Genomic DNA, 19,855 nt, shown 5'->3' on the forward strand with positions numbered 1-19,855 from the left:
TCCGCTGGTCCAAATGTGTGTCACACACTTAGCAGGATAGACCTATGACAAGAACACAACACCCCAAACACCTCCTATACCTGACAAAGACCTGGGACCCTAAAGAATCGCTCATCCCTGGGATCCCCCTATAGTGACTGCGCGCTGCTGACTGCAGCATTTCATCACAAGAATGGAGACTAATGGCTCATTGCAATGTAAGTACATCAATGCCTCCGCCAGATGTTGCCTGCATGCCTTGTTATTATATGGCGCCGATAAAGCAGAACTGATTTTGACATTTAACTCTTTAGGGTCACACTTTCTGTGCATTATGATAACATAGTAAGTGACGATGATATAGTATAAATGTCCCCGCAGTTCTAGAGGAAACCACAGTCTGCACATTGTGAGATCTTGTAAAGCTGCTACATCTGACAATCCGAGCTCTGCGCTCACACACAAAGTGTGGATTACACCACAGCGGGTAACACTGGGCAGGGATTCAGCTGACGGTCCAACTCTTGTATACTAACATGGCTGGCATACTTTATAAGTAGGTCAGCAACAGTCTCCCCGCTCGATTCTTTGCTGGATTAGTAATATGTAAAATCTAGTTTATAGCTCGAAGCCCTTGGGCTAAATAGTTGGTATTTTTCTGCTAGAAAGAGTCACTTCATTATCATCCAATTGTTAGAAGAGTTTCCAGTATATTGTGCGGTGACAGCCGGCAGCTAGTAGGCACCTCGGATTCTAGCAATGACTGTACCTTGCACAATACACAATGTACCAACCACGTCAAGCTCATGTCTATAGATAACCTAGTGAAGGCATCACCGGCCTGACAAAATGACTTGCAGGATCCTGGTCCAGTGGCCACATTGGTAGTCCATGGTTGCCAGACTAGGGCCCTGCAAAGTACCTCCTACCTGCCGTCATATCTGGCACCTCTTCTCATTGATGTGTACGGCACAATGTTTTGTAGTTAGGAACAAGTTTGCAGCATTGTTTGGCAGCCATGGACTACTGATGTTGCTCCTGGACCAAGGTCCTCCAAATGTTTATGCTCAACTCTTAATTACATGAACTCTATCACCCTTTTACAATGAGCAAAGATAAAATGAAAACCCCGGTCTCATAAACCCACTAGAGAATATTTCATAGGCAGTCCATTCATCTATCAATATGTTGTAGAATAGGACGCATCTTATAGGAGAACTGTGGCTGCAATTCATCAAGGATTGTGGGGTAAAAAAATCTTGAAATGTCGAAATTTTCGTGCAACTCCGAACACTGCAAAAACTTTGCAACTATTGGCACTTTTACACCAGTTGTAGCCAGGTCTGCAAACCTTTTGAAAAGCGAGCAGCACACCCCAACAAAATTTATGCCACAAAGGGTGACAGAAATTAAGCCAGAAATGGCAGTCTACAGTTCAATTTCTGGTGGAAGCGCACAACTATAGTATGATGCACCAAAATGATTATGAGATGCGGGCCTATTAATAATTTTGGCACATCTTACTCCAGAGCTCTTTTCGTTTAAAGTGGCTGGAAAAAATGCCAATCGTAATGCATCAGGGCCTGTCAGCTTCAATCCCAGGACCACAGTGCTGCAAGGTGACCACTGATGCAGGCAAAACCAAGAAATATTAGGAATACTTGTACTGGAAAAAATACACTGTTCAAAAAAATTAAGGGAACACTTAAACAACAGAATATAACTCCAAGTAAATCAAACTTCTGTGAAATCAAACTATCCACTTAGGAAGCAACACTGTTTGACAATCAATTTCACATGCTGCTGTGCAAATGGAATAGACAACAGATGGAAATTATTGGCAATCATCAAGACACACTCAATAAAGGAGTGGTTCTGTAGGTGGGGATCACATCACAGTACTAATGCTTTCTGGTTGATGTTTTGGTTACTTTTGAATATTGGTTGTGCTTTCACACTCGTGGTAGCATGAGACGGACTCTACAACCCACACATGTGGCTCAGGTAGTGCAGCTCATCCAGGATGGCACATCAATGCGAGCTGTCACAAGGTTTGCTGTGTGTGTCAGCGTAGTGTCCAGAGACTGGAGGCGCTACAAGGAGACAGGCTAGTACACCAGGAGATGTGGAGGGGCCATAGGAGGGCAACAACCCAGCAGCATGACCTCTACCTCAGCCTTTGTGCAAGGAGGAACAGGAGGAGCACTGCCAGAGCCCTGCAAAATGACCTCCAGCAGGCCACAAATGTGCATGTGTCTGCACAAATGGTTAGAAACCGACTCCATGAGGATGGTCTGAGTGGCCGACGTCCACAGATGGGGGTTGTGCTCACAGCCCAACACAGAGCAGGATGCTTGGCGTTTGCCACAGAACACCAGGATTGGCAAATTCGCCACTGTTGCCCTGTGCTCCTCATAGATGAAAGCAGGTTCACTCTGAGCACATGTGACAGACGTGACAGACGTGACAGACGTGACAGAGTCTGGACACCGTGGAGAGCGATCTGCTCGATTCTTTGCTGGATTAGTAATATGTAAAATCTAGTTTATAGCTCGAAGCCCTTGGGCTAAATAGTTGGTATTTTTCTGCTAGAAAGAGTCACTTCATTATCATCCAATTGTTAGAAGAGTTTCCAGTATATTGTGCGGTGACAGCCGGCAGCTAGTAGGCACCTCGGATTCTAGCAATGACTGTACCTTGCACAATACACAATGTACCAACCACGTCAAGCTCATGTCTATAGATAACCTAGTGAAGGCATCACCGGCCTGACAAAATGACTTGCAGGATCCTGGTCCAGTGGCCACATTGGTAGTCCATGGTTGCCAGACTGGGGCCCTGCAAAGTACCTCCTACCTGCCGTCATATCTGGCACCTCTTCTCATTGATGCGTACGGCACAATGTCATGTAGTTAGGAACAAGTTTGCAGGATTGTTCGGCAGCCATGGACTACTGATGTTGCTCCTGGACCAAGGTCCTCCAAATGTTTATGCCCAACTCTTAGTTACATGAACTCTATCACCCTTTTACAATGAGTAAAGATAAAATGAAAACCCCGGTCTCATAAACCCACTAGGGAATATTTCATAGGCAGTCCAATCATCTATCAATATGTTGTAGAATAGGACGCATCTTATAGGAGAACTGTGGCTGCAATTCATCAAGGATTGTGGGGTAAAAATTTTCGTGCAACTCAGAACACTCCAAAAACTTTGCAACTATTGGCACTTTTACACCAGTTGTAGCCAGGTCTGCAAACCTTTTGAAAAGCGAGCAGCACACCCCAGCAAAATTTATGCCACAAAGGGTGACAGAAATTAAGCTAGAAATAGCAGTCTACAGTTCAATTTCTGGTGGAAGTGCACAACTATAGTATGATGCACCAAAATGATTATGAGATGCGGGCCTATTAATAATTTTGGCACATCTTACTCCAGAGCTCTTTTTATTTAAAGTGGCTGGAAAAAATGCCAATCGTAATGCATCAGGGCCTGTCAGCTTCAATCCCAGGACCACAGTGCTGCAAGGTGACCACTGATGCAGGCAAAACCAAGTAATATTAGGAATACTTGTACTGGAAAAAATACACTGCTCAAAAAAAATGAAGGGAACACTTAAACAACAGAATATAACTCCAAGTAAATCAAACTTCTGTGAAATCTAACTGTCCACTTAGAAAGCAACACTGTTTCACAATTAATTTCACATGCTGTTGTGCAAATGGAATAGGCAATAGATATAAATTATTGGCAATCATCAAGACACACTCAATAAAGGAGTGGTTCTGTAGGTGGGGATCACATCTCAGTACTAATGCTTTCTGGTTGATGTTTTGGTTACTTTTGAATGTTGGTTGTGCTTTCACACTCGTGGTAGCATGAGACGGACTCTACGACCCACACATGTGGCTCAGGTAGTGCAGCTCATCCAGGATGGCACATCAATGCGAGCTGTCGCAAGGTTTGCTGTGTCTGTCAGCGTAGTGTCCAAAGACTGGAGGCGCTACAAGGAGACAGGTCAGTACACCAGGAGATGTGGAGGGGGCCATAGGAGGGCAACAACCAAGCAGCAGGACCTCTACCTCAGCCTTTGTGCAAGGAGGAACAGGAGGAGCACTGCCAGAGCCCTGCAAAATGACCTCCAGCAGGCCACAAATGTGCATGTGTCTGCACAAATGGTTAGAAACCGACTCCATGAGGATGGTCTGAGTGGCCGACGTCCACAGATGGGGGTTGTGCTCACAGCCCAACACAGAGCAGGATGCTTGGCGTTTGCCACAGAACACCAGGATTGGCAAATTCGCCACTGTTGCCCTGTGCTCCTCATAGATGAAAGCAGGTTCACTCTGAGCACATGTGACAGACGTGACAGACGTGACAGACGTGACAGAGTCTGGACACCGTGGAGAGCGATCTGCTCGATTCTTTGCTGGATTAGTAATATGTAAAATCTAGTTTATAGCTCGAAGCCCTTGGGCTAAATAGTTGGTATTTTTCTGCTAGAAAGAGTCACTTCATTATCATCCAATTGTTAGAAGAGATTCCAGTATATTGTGCGGTGACAGCCGGCAGCTAGTAGGCACCTCGGATTCTAGCAATGACTGTACCTTGCACAATACACAATGTACCAACCACGTCAAGCTCATGTCTATAGATAACCTAGTGAAGGCATCACCGGCCTGACAAAATGACTTGCAGGATCCTGGTCCAGTGGCCACATTGGTAGTCCATGGTTGCCAGACTGGGGCCCTGCAAAGTACCTCCTACCTGCCGTCATATCTGGCACCTCTTCTCATTGATGCGTACGGCACAATGTCATGTAGTTAGGAACAAGTTTGCAGGATTGTTCGGCAGCCATGGACTACTGATGTTGCTCCTGGACCAAGGTCCTCCAAATGTTTATGCCCAACTCTTAGTTACATGAACTCTATCACCCTTTTACAATGAGTAAAGATAAAATGAAAACCCCGGTCTCATAAACCCACTAGGGAATATTTCATAGGCAGTCCAATCATCTATCAATATGTTGTAGAATAGGACGCATCTTATAGGAGAACTGTGGCTGCAATTCATCAAGGATTGTGGGGTAAAAATTTTCGTGCAACTCAGAACACTGCAAAAACTTTGCAACTATTGGCACTTTTACACCAGTTGTAGCCAGGTCTGCAAACCTTTTGAAAAGCGAGCAGCACACCCCAGCAAAATTTATGCCACAAAGGGTGACAGAAATTAAGCTAGAAATAGCAGTCTACAGTTCAATTTCTGGTGGAAGTGCACAACTATAGTATGATGCACCAAAATGATTATGAGATGCGGGCCTATTAATAATTTTGGCACATCTTACTCCAGAGCTCTTTTTATTTAAAGTGGCTGGAAAAAATGCCAATCGTAATGCATCAGGGCCTGTCAGCTTCAATCCCAGGACCACAGTGCTGCAAGGTGACCACTGATGCAGGCAAAACCAAGTAATATTAGGAATACTTGTACTGGAAAAAATACACTGCTCAAAAAAAATGAAGGGAACACTTAAACAACAGAATATAACTCCAAGTAAATCAAACTTCTGTGAAATCTAACTGTCCACTTAGAAAGCAACACTGTTTCACAATTAATTTCACATGCTGTTGTGCAAATGGAATAGGCAATAGATATAAATTATTGGCAATCATCAAGACACACTCAATAAAGGAGTGGTTCTGTAGGTGGGGATCACATCTCAGTACTAATGCTTTCTGGTTGATGTTTTGGTTACTTTTGAATGTTGGTTGTGCTTTCACACTCGTGGTAGCATGAGACGGACTCTACGACCCACACATGTGGCTCAGGTAGTGCAGCTCATCCAGGATGGCACATCAATGCGAGCTGTCGCAAGGTTTGCTGTGTCTGTCAGCGTAGTGTCCAAAGACTGGAGGCGCTACAAGGAGACAGGTCAGTACACCAGGAGATGTGGAGGGGGCCATAGGAGGGCAACAACCAAGCAGCAGGACCTCTACCTCAGCCTTTGTGCAAGGAGGAACAGGAGGAGCACTGCCAGAGCCCTGCAAAATGACCTCCAGCAGGCCACAAATGTGCATGTGTCTGCACAAATGGTTAGAAACCGACTCCATGAGGATGGTCTGAGTGGCCGACGTCCACAGATGGGGGTTGTGCTCACAGCCCAACACAGAGCAGGATGCTTGGCGTTTGCCACAGAACACCAGGATTGGCAAATTCGCCACTGTTGCCCTGTGCTCCTCATAGATGAAAGCAGGTTCACTCTGAGCACATGTGACAGACGTGACAGACGTGACAGACGTGACAGAGTCTGGACACCGTGGAGAGCGATCTGCTCGATTCTTTGCTGGATTAGTAATATGTAAAATCTAGTTTATAGCTCGAAGCCCTTGGGCTAAATAGTTGGTATTTTTCTGCTAGAAAGAGTCACTTCATTATCATCCAATTGTTAGAAGAGTTTCCAGTATATTGTGCGGTGACAGCCGGCAGCTAGTAGGCACCTCGGATTCTAGCAATGACTGTACCTTGCACAATACACAATGTACCAACCACGTCAAGCTCATGTCTATAGATAACCTAGTGAAGGAATCACCGGCCTGACAAAATGACTTGCAGGATCCTGGTCCAGTGGCCACATTGGTAGTCCATGGTTGCCAGACTGGGGCCCTGCAAAGTACCTCCTACCTGCCGTCATATCTGGCACCTCTTCTCATTGATGCGTACGGCACAATGTCATGTAGTTAGGAACAAGTTTGCAGGATTGTTCGGCAGCCATGGACTACTGATGTTGCTCCTGGACCAAGGTCCTCCAAATGTTTATGCCCAACTCTTAGTTACATGAACTCTATCACCCTTTTACAATGAGTAAAGATAAAATGAAAACCCCGGTCTCATAAACCCACTAGGGAATATTTCATAGGCAGTCCAATCATCTATCAATATGTTGTAGAATAGGACGCATCTTATAGGAGAACTGTGGCTGCAATTCATCAAGGATTGTGGGGTAAAAAAATCTTGAAATGTCGAAATTTTCGTGCAACTCCGAACACTGCAAAAACTTTGCAACTATTGGCACTTTTACACCAGTTGTAGCCAGGTCTGCAAACTTTTTGAAAAGCGAGCAGCACACCCCAGAAAAATTTATGCCACAAAGGGTGACAGAAATTAAGCTAGAAATAGCAGTCTACAGTTCAATTTCTGGTGGAAGTGCACAACTATAGTATGATGCACCAAAATGATTATGAGATGCGGGCCTATTAATAATTTTGGCACATCTTACTCCAGAGCTCTTTTCATTTAAAGTGGCTGGAAAAAATGCCAATCGTAATGCATCAGGGCCTGTCAGCTTCAATCCCAGGACCACAGTGCTGCAATGTGACCACTGATGCAGGCAAAACCAAGAAATATTAGGAATACTTGTACTGGAAAAAATACACTGCTCAAAAAAAATGAAGGGAACACTTAAACAACAGAATATAACTCCAAGTAAATCAAACTTCTGTGAAATCTAACTGTCCACTTAGAAAGCAACACTGTTTCACAATTAATTTCACATGCTGTTGTGCAAATGGAATAGGCAATAGATATAAATTATTGGCAATCATCAAGACACACTCAATAAAGGAGTGGTTCTGTAGGTGGGGATCACATCTCAGTACTAATGCTTTCTGGTTGATGTTTTGGTTACTTTTGAATGTTGGTTGTGCTTTCACACTCGAGGTAGCATGAGACGGACTCTACGACCCACACATGTGGCTCAGGTAGTGCAGCTCATCCAGGATGGCACATCAATGCGAGCTGTCGCAAGGTTTGCTGTGTCTGTCAGCGTAGTGTCCAGAGACTGGAGGCGCTACAAGGAGACAGGTCAGTACACCAGGAGATGTGGAGGGGGCCATAGGAGGGCAACAACCAAGCAGCAGGACCGCTACCTCAGCCTTTGTGCAAGGAGGAACAGGAGGAGCACTGCCAGAGCCCTGCAAAATGACCTCCAGCAGGCCACAAATGTGCATGTGTCTGCACAAATGGTTAGAAACCGACTCCATGAGGATGGTCTGAGTGGCCGACGTCCACAGATGGGGGTTGTGCTCACAGCCCAACACAGAGCAGGATGCTTGGCATTTGCCACAGAACACCAGGATTGGCAAATTCGCCACTGTTGCCCTGTGCTCCTCATAGAGGAAAGCAGGTTCACTCTGAGCACATGTGACAGACGTGACAGAGTCTGGAGACGCCATGGAGAGCGATCTGCTGCCTGCAACATCCTTCAGCATGACCAGTTTGGCAGTGGGTCAGTATTGGTGTGGGTGGCATTTCTTTGGAGGGCCACACAGCCCTCCATGTGCTCCCCAGAGGTAGCCTGACTGCAATTAGGTACCGAGATGAGATCCTCAGACCACTTGTGAGACCATATGCTGGTGCAAATGGCCCTGGGTTCCTCCTAATGCAGGACAATGCCAGACCTCATGTGGCTGGAGTATGTCAGCAGTTCCTGTAAGATGTAGGCATTGAAGCTATGGACTGGCCCGCCTGTTCCCCAGACCTGAATCCGATAGAACACATCAGGGACATCATGTCTCGCACCATCCACCAACGTCACGTTGCACTACAGACTGTCCAGGAGTTGGTGGATGCTTTAGTCCAGGTCTAGGAGGAGATCCCTTAGGAGACCATCAACCGCCTCATCAGGAGCATGCCCAGACATTGTAGGGAGGTCATACAGGCACATGGAGGCCACACACACTACTGAGCATCATTTACGTGTCTTGAGGCATTTCCACTGAAGTTGGATCAGCCTGTAACTTCATTTTCCACTTTGATTTTGAGCATCATTCCAACTCCAGACCTCCATGGGATATTAGTTGTGAATTACGTTGATCATTTTTAGGTTTTTTTGTTCTCAACACATTCCACTATTTAATGAATAAAGATTTACAACTGTAATATTTCATTCGGTGATATCTAGGATCTAGTATTTTAGTGTTCCCTTTATTTTTTTGAGCAGTGTATAATAACTGTTGTCATACAAGGCTGTAAGTTCCGGTCAGGAGACCTGCGTTCAGTCTGGGCATTGCGGACTGTGACATATGCTTGTTTGAATTCAGCCTAAATGAAAGCTTCTACAACTTTAATATTATAATATTGGATCAGTTACAATATCTAGCAGTCCAATCTCTCAGTAGTGCAGAGATGCATCATAACTTTCATTGAAACATAGGGCTTAAAGGGATTTATCACTATGACACAACCTCTTATTAAAGGGAACCTGTCAGGACTCATCATAACAGTTACTGTAGCTGTATATATGCCAAATCCTGTATTCAAAGGGAGTCTTTTGAGAGGCACAGAAACACTGCTATTGTGTGAAAAATGACATTTTAGTCTGCAGAGTCACATATTATAATGAGGCAGGACTTCTAATCATGCTTTCCTGGGAGGGAGTGACATCCTTGATGCAACCTATAGTCTTGGTAGAACTGACGGAAATTTTGTGCAGGCTGGGCATATCACATTGAGAGAGTCTGATTAGAAGATCCGAAGCAGAACTAGTCCTGCCTCATTGACATATGCCATCCTACAGCTATAGTAGTGGTTGTGAACAGTTATGGCGACAAACAAACTTCTTTTAATGGCTCCAGAGAAATAAAAAAAAAGAAAAGATGCTTCTCATCCAGACAAACGTCACTCCTCTGTAGTCAGCGCTCTGCCCCTTGCACATCTGGTGGGGGAAATCATGTGAGCGCTGCAGCCAATACAGTACTGATCGACAGCAGCGTTCACCTTTTATCTGAGTCATAATGAGATTGACTGTCATTAGATTTAGACCAGCGATGAAGAAATTGTAAACTTAAGATGATCAAATATTGCAATGAGAAGGAACTATTCTGTTAGCACATACTTTCTTCATTCTTGAGCCTCTTCTATGCGGTGCCTCTCCCACCTACATACCTATCCCTCCCATTACATGTCATCCGGGAAAGATTTATCTGCTTACACCAGGGGCTCTGTCTAAAGGGATGAGACCTGAGGAAATTCTTGTCTGTTCACTATTCGTGGGCAGCTAACTGTGATCTTCAATATATGCGCATAGATTGAGGTTAAAGATTATATATATATATTTTATTTCTCCGCCTAAGCATAATGTCAGAATTTTCTGGATAATAAGGCCAGCATTTATGGGAAATGGCATGACTTGTCCAGACTGGTTTGCTCTTTTTCTGTTATCAGCACAGTGCCAATTAGTAATCTATCATTCATGACCGATGCAGAACAAAATGCCATCTCCTTTCTGTGAAGGATGGGAGCACGCACCTCAGAGGGCGCACCGTGCCATTTCTGAATGTCTCTCACTGGGGGTAAAATTAGTGTTCGGCAACCACAATCCGCCCATCCAGCCTGAGAAGTACATTAGAACGATCTATTCAATATACCGTATAATAGTGATGAGCAAACGTGCTGAGGTAAGGCGTTATAAGAGCATGCTCAGGTGCTAGCCGAGTGTCTTTGGCGTGCTCTAATAATATGTTCCACTTTGAACAGCTGTATGTCTGAGGTAAGCCGCAGCACAAGCAGAGATTTCCTACCGAACAGCCGCGAGACATGCAGCCGCGAAGACTGGAACACATTTTTCGAGCACCACCGAAGACACTCGGTTAGCACCCGAGCATGCTCTTATAACGCCTTATCTGAGCACGTTCGATCATCACTAATATATAACTATATAATAATAGATGTTTTTTTGGAGTTTGCGTCGCATATTTGTACTTGGGGCATCTGTAGTATGATGTCATGCATAATTATCATATCACCATACATCTTATCTGCAGTTTATGGCCAAAGCATTGCATTGTAACCGCAGACATTGTAGTCTCCAGTTTCCGTGTATGAAAACCTTGGCAGCTATTTGTTAACAGCGGTTTGGTGTTGCTATTGTGCTGTCGGCTCTTATTGTTTCCTGCACTTGTTTGTTGTCAAAGATCTTGATTTTGCTACATGACCTAAATTACTCATGCTACCCAGTCTGTTCATACCCATGAGCCTAAACTGTTTTTATAACATTTGCAGTAGTGTAATTTTAGTGACTGCTTGTGGACAAAAAAAGTACTCGATTCACTGTCCTAATGATCAGAGAATCCACTGGTTTTGACACAATAATGGGACTCAGATACAACAAAATTAACAAGGTATAGTACAAAAAAAAACAAAAAACACATTTCCAGCTAAAAGGTCTATGGCGAGTGGCAGGTGGAAACCTGGAGATTCTTACATGGAGAGGCAGGAGAAGACCTGGAGAGGCTTACAGGGAGAGGCAGGAGGAGACCTGGAGAGGCTTACAGGGAGAGGCAGGAGAAGACCTGGAGAGGCTTACAGGGAGAGGCAGGAGGAGACCTGGAGAGGCTTACAGGGAGAGGCAGGAGGAGACCTGGAGATTCTTACAGTGAGAGGCAGGAGGAGACCTGGAGAGGCTTACAGGGAGAGGCAGGAGGAGACCTGGAGAGGCTTACAGGGAGAGGCAGGAGGAGACCTGGAGAGGCTTACAGGGAGAGGCAGGAGGGGACCTGGAGAGGCTTACAGGGAGAGGCAGGAGAAGACCTGGAGAGGCTTACAGGGAGAGGCAGGAGAAGACCTGGAGAGGCTTATAGGGAGAGGCAGGAGAAGACCTGGAGAGGCTTACAGGGAGAGGCAGGAGGAGACCTGGAGAGGCTTACAGGGAGAGGCAGGAGGAGACCTGGAGAGGCTTACAGGGAGAGGCAGGAGAAGACCTGGAGAGGCTTACAGGGAGAGGCAGGAGGAGACCTGGAGAGGCTTACAGGGAGAGGCAGGAGGAGACCTGGAGATTCTTACAGTGAGAGGCAGGAGGAGACCTGGAGAGGCTTACAGGGAGAGGCAGGAGGAGACCTGGAGAGGCTTACAGGGAGAGGCAGGAGGAGACCTGGAGAGGCTTACAGGGAGAGGCAGGAGGGGACCTGGAGAGGCTTACAGGGAGAGGCAGGAGAAGACCTGGAGAGGCTTACAGGGAGAGGCAGGAGAAGACCTGGAGAGGCTTATAGGGAGAGGCAGGAGAAGACCTGGAGAGGCTTACAGGGAGAGGCAGGAGGAGACCTGGAGAGGTTTACAGGGAGAGGCAGGAGGAGACCTGGAAAGGCTTACAGGGAGAGGCAGGAGGAGACCGGGAGAGGCTTACAGGGAGAGGCATGAGGAGACCTGGAGAGGCTTACAGGGAGAGGCAGGAGGAGATCTGGATAGGTTTACAGGGAGAGGCAGGAGGAGACCTGGAGAGGCTTACAGGGAGAGGCAGGAGGAGATCTGGATAGGTTTACAGGGAGAGGCAGGAAGAGATCTGGATAGGTTTATAGGGAGAGGCAGGAGGAGACCGGGAGAGGCTTACAGGGAGAGGCAGGAGGAGATCTGGATAGGTTTACAGGGAGAGGCAGGAGGAGATCTGGATAGGTGTACAGGGAGAGGCAGGAGGAGACCTGGAGAAGCTTACAGGGAGAGGCAGGAGGGGACCTACAGAGGTTTATAGGGAGAGGCAGGAGAAGACCTGGACAGGTTTACAGTGAGAGGCAGGAGGAGATCTGGATATGTGTACAGGGAGAGGCAGGAGGAGACCTGGAGAGGTTTAGGCCATGTTCACACGATCCTTTTTTTCATGCGGAATTGCCGCGATTTTCCCGCTGCGGGTCCGCAGCTGTTTTCCATGCAGGGTACATTACATTGTACCCTATGGAAAACAGGAACTGCTGTGCCCACAATGCGGAAAATAAAAAAAAAAGCCGCGCTGAATAGCTGCGGGAAAAAAGAAGTACCATGTCACTTCTTTTTTCGGAGCCGCAGCGGTTCTGCACCCATTGACCTCCATTGTGAGGTCAAACCCGCAGTAAAACCCGCAGATGAAAAAAATATCTGCGGGTTTTACTGCGGTTTGTGGTGCAGAACCGCTGCAGCAGGAAGTGCGGGGAAGCGGGCGGAAGTGCGTGGGCGGAGCGTGGCTGCCCCCCCCGTGCTCCGATCCCGCCCCCCCGTGCTCCAATCCCACCGCCCCGTGCTCCGATGCCTCAGTGATCAAAATAAAAAAAAATAGTAAATGACACCCCCCCCTTTGTCACCCCCATAGGTAGGGACAATAAAAAAAAATTAAGAATTTTTTTTTTTCCACTAAGGTTAGAATAGGGTTAGGGGTAGGGTTAGGGGTAGGGTTAGGGTTAGGGGTAGAGTTAGGGGTAGGGTTAGGGGTAGGGTTAGGGTTAGGGTATTTTCAGCCATTTTAACCCTAAAAAACTTCCTAGAAAACACACAGACTCTGCATAGAAAACTGCATAAAAAAAAGGATCAAAAAACGCATCAAAAAACGCATCAAAAAAGGACAAAAAAAGGACCTGCGTTTTCTGCCAAGAGCTGCAGTTTTTTAAAAAACAGTCCTGAAAAAAAAAGGATGGAAATCAGGAACGTGTGAACATACCCTTACAGTGAGAGGCAGGAGGAGATCTGGATAGGTGTACAGTGAGAGGCAGGAGGAGACCCGGAGAGCTTTACAGTGAGAGGCAGGAGGAGACCCGGAGAGCTTTACAGGGAGAGGCAGGAGGAGACCTAGAGAGGTTTATAGGGAGAGGCAGAAGACCTGGAGAGGTTTACAGGGAGAGGCAGGAGGAGATCTGGATAGGTGTACAGTGAGAGGCAGGAGGAGACCCGGAGAGCTTAACAGTGAGAGGCAGGAGGAGGCCCGGAGAGCTTTACAGGGAGAGGCAGGAGGAGGCCCGGAGAGCTTTACAGGGAGAGGCAGGAGGAGGCCCGGAGAGCTTTACAGTGAGAGGCAGGAGGAGACCCGGAGAGCTTTACAGGGAGAGGCAGGAGGAGGCCCGGAGAGCTTTACAGGGAGAGGCAGGAGGAGGCCCGGAGAGCTTTACAGGGAGAGGCAGGAGGAGGCCCGGAGAGCTTTACAGTGAGAGGCAGGAGGAGACCCGGAGAGCTTTACAGGGAGAGGCAGGAGGAGGCCCGGAGAGCTTTACAGTGAGAGGCAGGAGGAGGCCCGGAGAGCTTTAAAGTGAGAGGCAGGAGGAGGCCCGGAGAGCTTTACAGGGAGAGGCAGGAGGAGGCCTGGAGAGCTTTACAGTGAGAGGCAGGAGGAGACCCGGAGAGCTTTACAGGGAGAGGCAGGAGGAGGCCCGGAGAGCTTTACAGTGAGAGGCAGGAGGAGGCCCAGAGAGCTTTACAGGGAGAGGCAGGAGGAGACCCGGAGAGCTTTACAGTGAGAGGCAGGAGGAGACCTGGAGAGGTTTACAGGGAGAGGCAGGAGGAGACCTGGAGAGGTTTATAGGGAGAGGCAGGAGGAGACCTGGAGAGGCTTACAGGGAGAGGCAGGAGGAGACCTGGAGAGGCTTACAGGGAGAGATGGGAGGAAACTTGGAGAGGTTTACAGGGAGAGATGGGAGGAAACTTGGAGAGGTTTACAGGGAGAGATGGGAGGAAACCTGGAGAAGTTTAAAGGGAGAGGCAGGAGGAAACCTGGAGAGGTTTAAAGGGAGAGGTGGGAGGAAACCTGGAGAGTTTTACAGTGAACCCATCTGCTCCCCAAAAGAGATGTCTGTTTGTTGCTTATCTATAACCCCATCACAGAAATTATGTTCATTTGATCCAAACTAGTGTGTTTATGGCTCTGTCTGTGGAGATACCAGGGTTCTCATGTATAAGATTAGTATTTATTTACTATAGTGTCACCATATTCCACAGCGCTCTACAGATATCGTCATTGCTGTCTCCATTGGGGCTCACAATCTAAATTCCTTATCTGTATGTCTTTGGGAGGAAACCAACGCAAACATGGGCAGAACATACAAACTCCTTGCAGATGTTGTCCTTGGCATTTGAACCCAGAACCACAGTCCTAAACCAGAGCTAACCACTGAGCCCATAAGTGACCACAGAGGAAAAATTACAGGTATGGCAACTCATCTGCAGGGAAATACTAGATGTGAGCAAAAATAGGCAAAATTAGCTATTTGCTACAGGTCCTGGGAGCTGGATACACAGCAATCTACTGAACGCCTACATAGCTCTGATAAGAGAGGCATTTGCTCCTGCAATTTATCACTTTTATCGACGTATCACAAATTAGCTCTTAGTAATGGAGTGGCCCTTATGGTGCAAATAGTTGTTCATGGAAAATGGGCATCACAGACAACTTCCTCTAGATGCTTCCTGGGGGTGCAATCACCGTTGTCCATTTTATCTTTTGTTTAAACTGAAGAGGAAATGTAATGTAGCACGGGAGCCATTCAGATAAATCTTTTCTATTTTTGGCCCTTTTCCAGAAGGGAAAAACTGTCTACAGATTTTTTGCCTTTGGTTGACTTGTATTCCTAGTCATTTTTCTAGGCTCTATTATAGGTCTGACATTGATTTAGGGATTGATCACACGTAACATTTTTGATTTTTGGGGTTTTTGTTTTGTGCTGAAAAAAAAAATGTAGAATTTTACAGTAACAGCACAATGAGTTTTGAAAAATCTCATTCACAGAATGTTTTGGTTTTTTTTCCTTGCATTCGTTTTTACCTGTGGATCATTTCTAAAGAAATGCAGTATGTCAATTATTTCAATCTTTTTATTTACCCATAGACATTTATTGGTATTTTTGGTTTGTGCTACTTGAAAAAAACCAGGCATGTCCCCATGATTTTCACATTGACACACAGTCCGCGAAAAACATGGATATGTGAATAGCAGCAAAAATTATAATGTGTACATGTTCTATCCATGAAAAACACTTAAAGAGGTTGTCCACTACTTTAGCATTGATGACCTGTCCTTAGGATAGGTCATCAATGTCTAGTCGGTCAGGGTCCGACACCCGGCACCCCTGCCGATCATCCATTATTGGTGACGGCAGCCTCCTGACAGAAGTACTCACTTGCAGCGTACTAAGAGTGGCCGAGGCTTGGTACTACACATCTGCCTCTTATTCAAATCAATAGGAGGCGAATGTGCAGTACCCTACGGCTGCCACTATCAGAAGACTGGCAGCTCCACAAGCGAGTACTTCTGGCTGGTGGCCGCTGCTGCCGACACTGATAACAGCTGATCGGCGGGGGTGCTGGGTGTCTGACCCCGACCAGTGTCGGCAGCAGTGACCGCCGTCTGCAATTACTCGCTTGCGGAGCTGACCGTCTTCTGATAGTAGCCGCCGCAGGTTACCGCACATTCGCCTCCTATTGATTTGAATAAGAGGTGGATGTGTAGTACCAAGCCTTGGCCATTATTAGTACTCCGCAAGCTAGTACTTCCACCTGGAGGCGACTGACACCGATAATGGGTGATCGGTGGGGGTGCCAGGTGTTGGATATTGATGACCTATATATCCTAAGGACAGGTCATCAATGTTAAGGTAGTGGACAACCTCTTTAAGTGCAACATGGCTGTCTGAATGAGGCCTTACAGAGTTATTGGACAACTAGGACCCTGGACCATTTGGAGCTTGGGTACTTCTTAGTAAGCAATGTCTAGTGACCTAACAACAATATATTGTAATCCAGAATCTCAGCCAGACGGCATGAAATTTTACTTCCTGTACGTGAGAACTGTCACTCACTTTTGGTCAGCGCTGTGTTTTAGAAAGGATATGACTCCGCAGTATTTTGCTGTTGTCTATTTCTAAAATTGGATCATCCCTCTTGTCACTGACATGTGAGGGAGTGATAAGTTAATGCAATGAGTAACATTGCACCGCAGGTTCCCATGTTTCTTGCAGTCTTATTATTTATGAATGGAGAATCTATTTTCTGTGTCTGAGAGAAGCTTCCACATATTAAATATAAAGTGATGACTATATCATACTAACTCCAGTGTGTTCCTCGACTAGTAGAACATGATTGCTTTGTGCTTCGCCTCTCCGGTTACTACAGGCGATACAGTATATCGTGCTCTATGCTGGCATTTAAACTATGCTAAGAATGTAAAAATATTTCCTTCTCTCTCAGTAAGAGAGAACAAAACTTTTCTTTTTCTTTTAGGCTTTTATCTAAAGGGAACCTGTCATCAGATTCACGCTGCCCGATTGCAGACAGGTCTGTTGTACTTTGGATATGCTGTTGGTTTTCAGAGGAAACTTACTTTGAGCCGGCCCGGGACTATGTGTCTTGGCTAACTAGTCGGAGGTCGGTACTGGTGACTTCTTTCCGCCCCAATCACTTTGACTAACAGGTTGCTGAATATGTACATACGTAAGGAAAGACCTGACAATCACCTGAGCAAGTGTGAGGAGAAGCCACCAGACTAGTCAGCCGAGAATCATAGTCTCCAGCGGCTTATCAAAGCATATTTACTCTGAATAGCAGCAGTATTTCAAGCAACCAGTGCCTGATTCATGGTGGCTGTGGTTTGGGCCATATGAATCTGATGCCAGGATCCTCTTACAAGCAAGTAAACGAACCTGAAATGAACAGGAAAGATCCATGCACTTGGTAATTGGAAAAGTCCTGCACTCAATACAGAGTCCCCTTGAGTCTATAAGTCATGTTATGGTCCATAGGGTATACTGCACGGTACACTTTTTTTAAGCAGTGACCTTGTGTTGCTGCACTTTCTAAATAGTTGAAAAACAAGTATTTCAAAGCAGAATGCCCAACAGAAGCCAAAGAGATAATTTACCTAATGAAAGCCTAAAAAGTAAGTCCTATGGATATCTAACATATAATATATGCCAGGAACTTTTTCTGGCATATACACCAGACATAACGCTCAGACTCCATGTACTCAGAGACTAAAGGCCCCGTCACACTTAGCGACGCTAAAGCGATCCCGACAACGATACGACCTGTCAGGGATCGTTGCTGCGTCGCTATGTGGTCGCTGGTGAGATGTCAAACAGTGAGATCTTCCCAATGACGCAGCAGCGATGCGGCGACCTGTAGCGACCTGTACAACGATGTCATTGGTCGTTGTGACCCTGTCACATGGCAGCTATTATGACGATTCAGACCTCGATGAGGGACGTCCTGTGTGACGTTGTAGTCACACAGGCGTGCATTTGCGTTGCCTTTTCCGCGCCCATTCAGTTCCGATTGGTGGTCGCTACTGCGTTCTGATTAGTGGCGGCCTTGCCTTATGAGGCGACACAATAGCCCTTCCGTCCTTTGTTCCTGACCACGTGGTGGTTTGCAGATCATTGTAGAGTTCTCCGGCCTGCGACTCCTCTTCGATTTATCTATTCTTCAACGGTTCTTCTGACACCTAGGATGGAAGCGCTACTATGTCGCCTTCTGTTGAAGACATGACCGCCAATCAGAACGCAGTAGCGACCACCAATCGGAGCGGAGGGGTGCGGAAAAGGCAACGCAAATGCACGCCTATGTGTCGGTGTCTGAGTCGTCAACGAGGTCGTTGGTAAGGTGTCAAACACAGCGATGTGTGCTACCCAGCGGGACCTCAACGATCAAAAAAAGGTCCAGGCCATTCCGACACGACCAGCGATCTCACAGCAGGGGCCTGGTCGCTGCTACGTGTCAAACATAGCATGATCGCTACTGAGGTCGCTGTTGCGTCACAAAACTTGTGACTCAGCAGCGATCTCGCTAGCGACCTCGCTTAGTGTGAAGGTATCTTAAGGCTATTTTCACACATCAGTTTTTTGCCTTCAGGCATAATCCGGTGAATTAAAAAAAAACGGATCCGATGCAAATTGTGAAAAACTGTTGCGCCGGATCCGTTTTTGTTTACTGGGCATAGAGTTTGGACTTCCTGTTCCGGGGAAAAGGAGTGAGGGAGAGAATCCGTTTTTTTCAAAATTCGCTGGATTGTGCCTGACGGCAAAAACCTGATGTGTGAAAGTAGCATAATATGGCCGGACACATCAGGCTTAAATAATTGAGGCATCGAGCAGGGAAGAAGAATAAGAAAGTCACTTACATAGTCAGTGCTGGCAGAATATAGGAGCAACCTTTAATATTTATATTTACAGGCTAAAAACTTCTATAGACCTAATAGTACTCATCACTTACCCTGTGTTCACCTTTGTATTTTGTCTGCCAAAAAATGACAAACCAATTTGCTATGCAGCTATTTTGCCCGTTGGGGTCCATTGGGCACCATTAGTATTTGTCACTGCCGTCAATATGAAAATAATATATGTGAATGAAGCCTCGGTGTTTGCTGCAGCTGTGCCCAATCTAGCTGTTTCCAGGCTTTCACATTATTGTTTTGAATAGTCTGCGTATAAACAATAAAGTTTCTATAAATTGACAGCGACATTGTAAGAGTGAGGAACTTAAACACCAAGTTTATTACAAATCCTGCAAATTTTTTAAGAGTGAATTCACCTTTGGTAAAACAACAAAGGAGTATAAAAAAAATTGCATAAAAACTGTTCTGTAATTTTGTGCTTGCAATGACGGCACACAGAGTTGGAGAGCGCCTAAATACTGACATGTGGACGTGCTGTGGACACGGTGTTCCACTTTACAGTCTCTGTTATCTCTTTTACGCGATGCCGACTCTGTGTTCCTCTATGTACATCCCATTATTAATACCTCCCGGACCAGCACCGCTCCTCTCTCGGCATCAGCATCCGGCATGGTTGTCATGTGAGCTGTAAACGCTATGAAATGTCAATGCTGCAGCCCATCGGCTGCCAAGGATTGGCTGCAGCGCTCATGTTGAAGCCCCCACTGGATATTGATGGCAGGAGAACAAAGGGGGATTCTGCATTGAGTTTAGAAGGACTTGGTCCAAGAGGTGAGTATCAAGGATTTTCTTTTATTTCTCCTCCCTTGGCCCATTAATAATGGTTTGCTCAGTAGAGGACTGACCATTCAAGACATTTAAATGAAAATCTATTTCAGTTTTCATTGTAACCGGTGAGGCTTGGGTTATCATCCCAGATTTGTCATGTAT

The 19,855-nt window shown here is 46.2% G+C and overlaps 1 protein-coding gene across 1 annotated transcript in view; it reads left to right on the forward strand.

The window, feature by feature from the left end:
• The window catches only part of PLCD1 (phospholipase C delta 1), a 169,861-nt gene continuing 150,006 nt past the window's right edge, over positions 1–19,855 (forward strand). Inside the window, exon 1 of the mRNA XM_069729802.1 lies at positions 1–197. Coding sequence (XP_069585903.1) covers positions 173–197 — 25 coding nt within the window. The 5' untranslated portion in view covers positions 1–172. The remainder of the gene's footprint in view (positions 198–19,855) is intronic.

This window comes from Ranitomeya imitator, chromosome 6, assembly GCF_032444005.1.
Source record: "Ranitomeya imitator isolate aRanImi1 chromosome 6, aRanImi1.pri, whole genome shotgun sequence".
In the NCBI taxonomy this organism is placed as follows: Eukaryota; Metazoa; Chordata; class Amphibia; order Anura; family Dendrobatidae; genus Ranitomeya; species Ranitomeya imitator.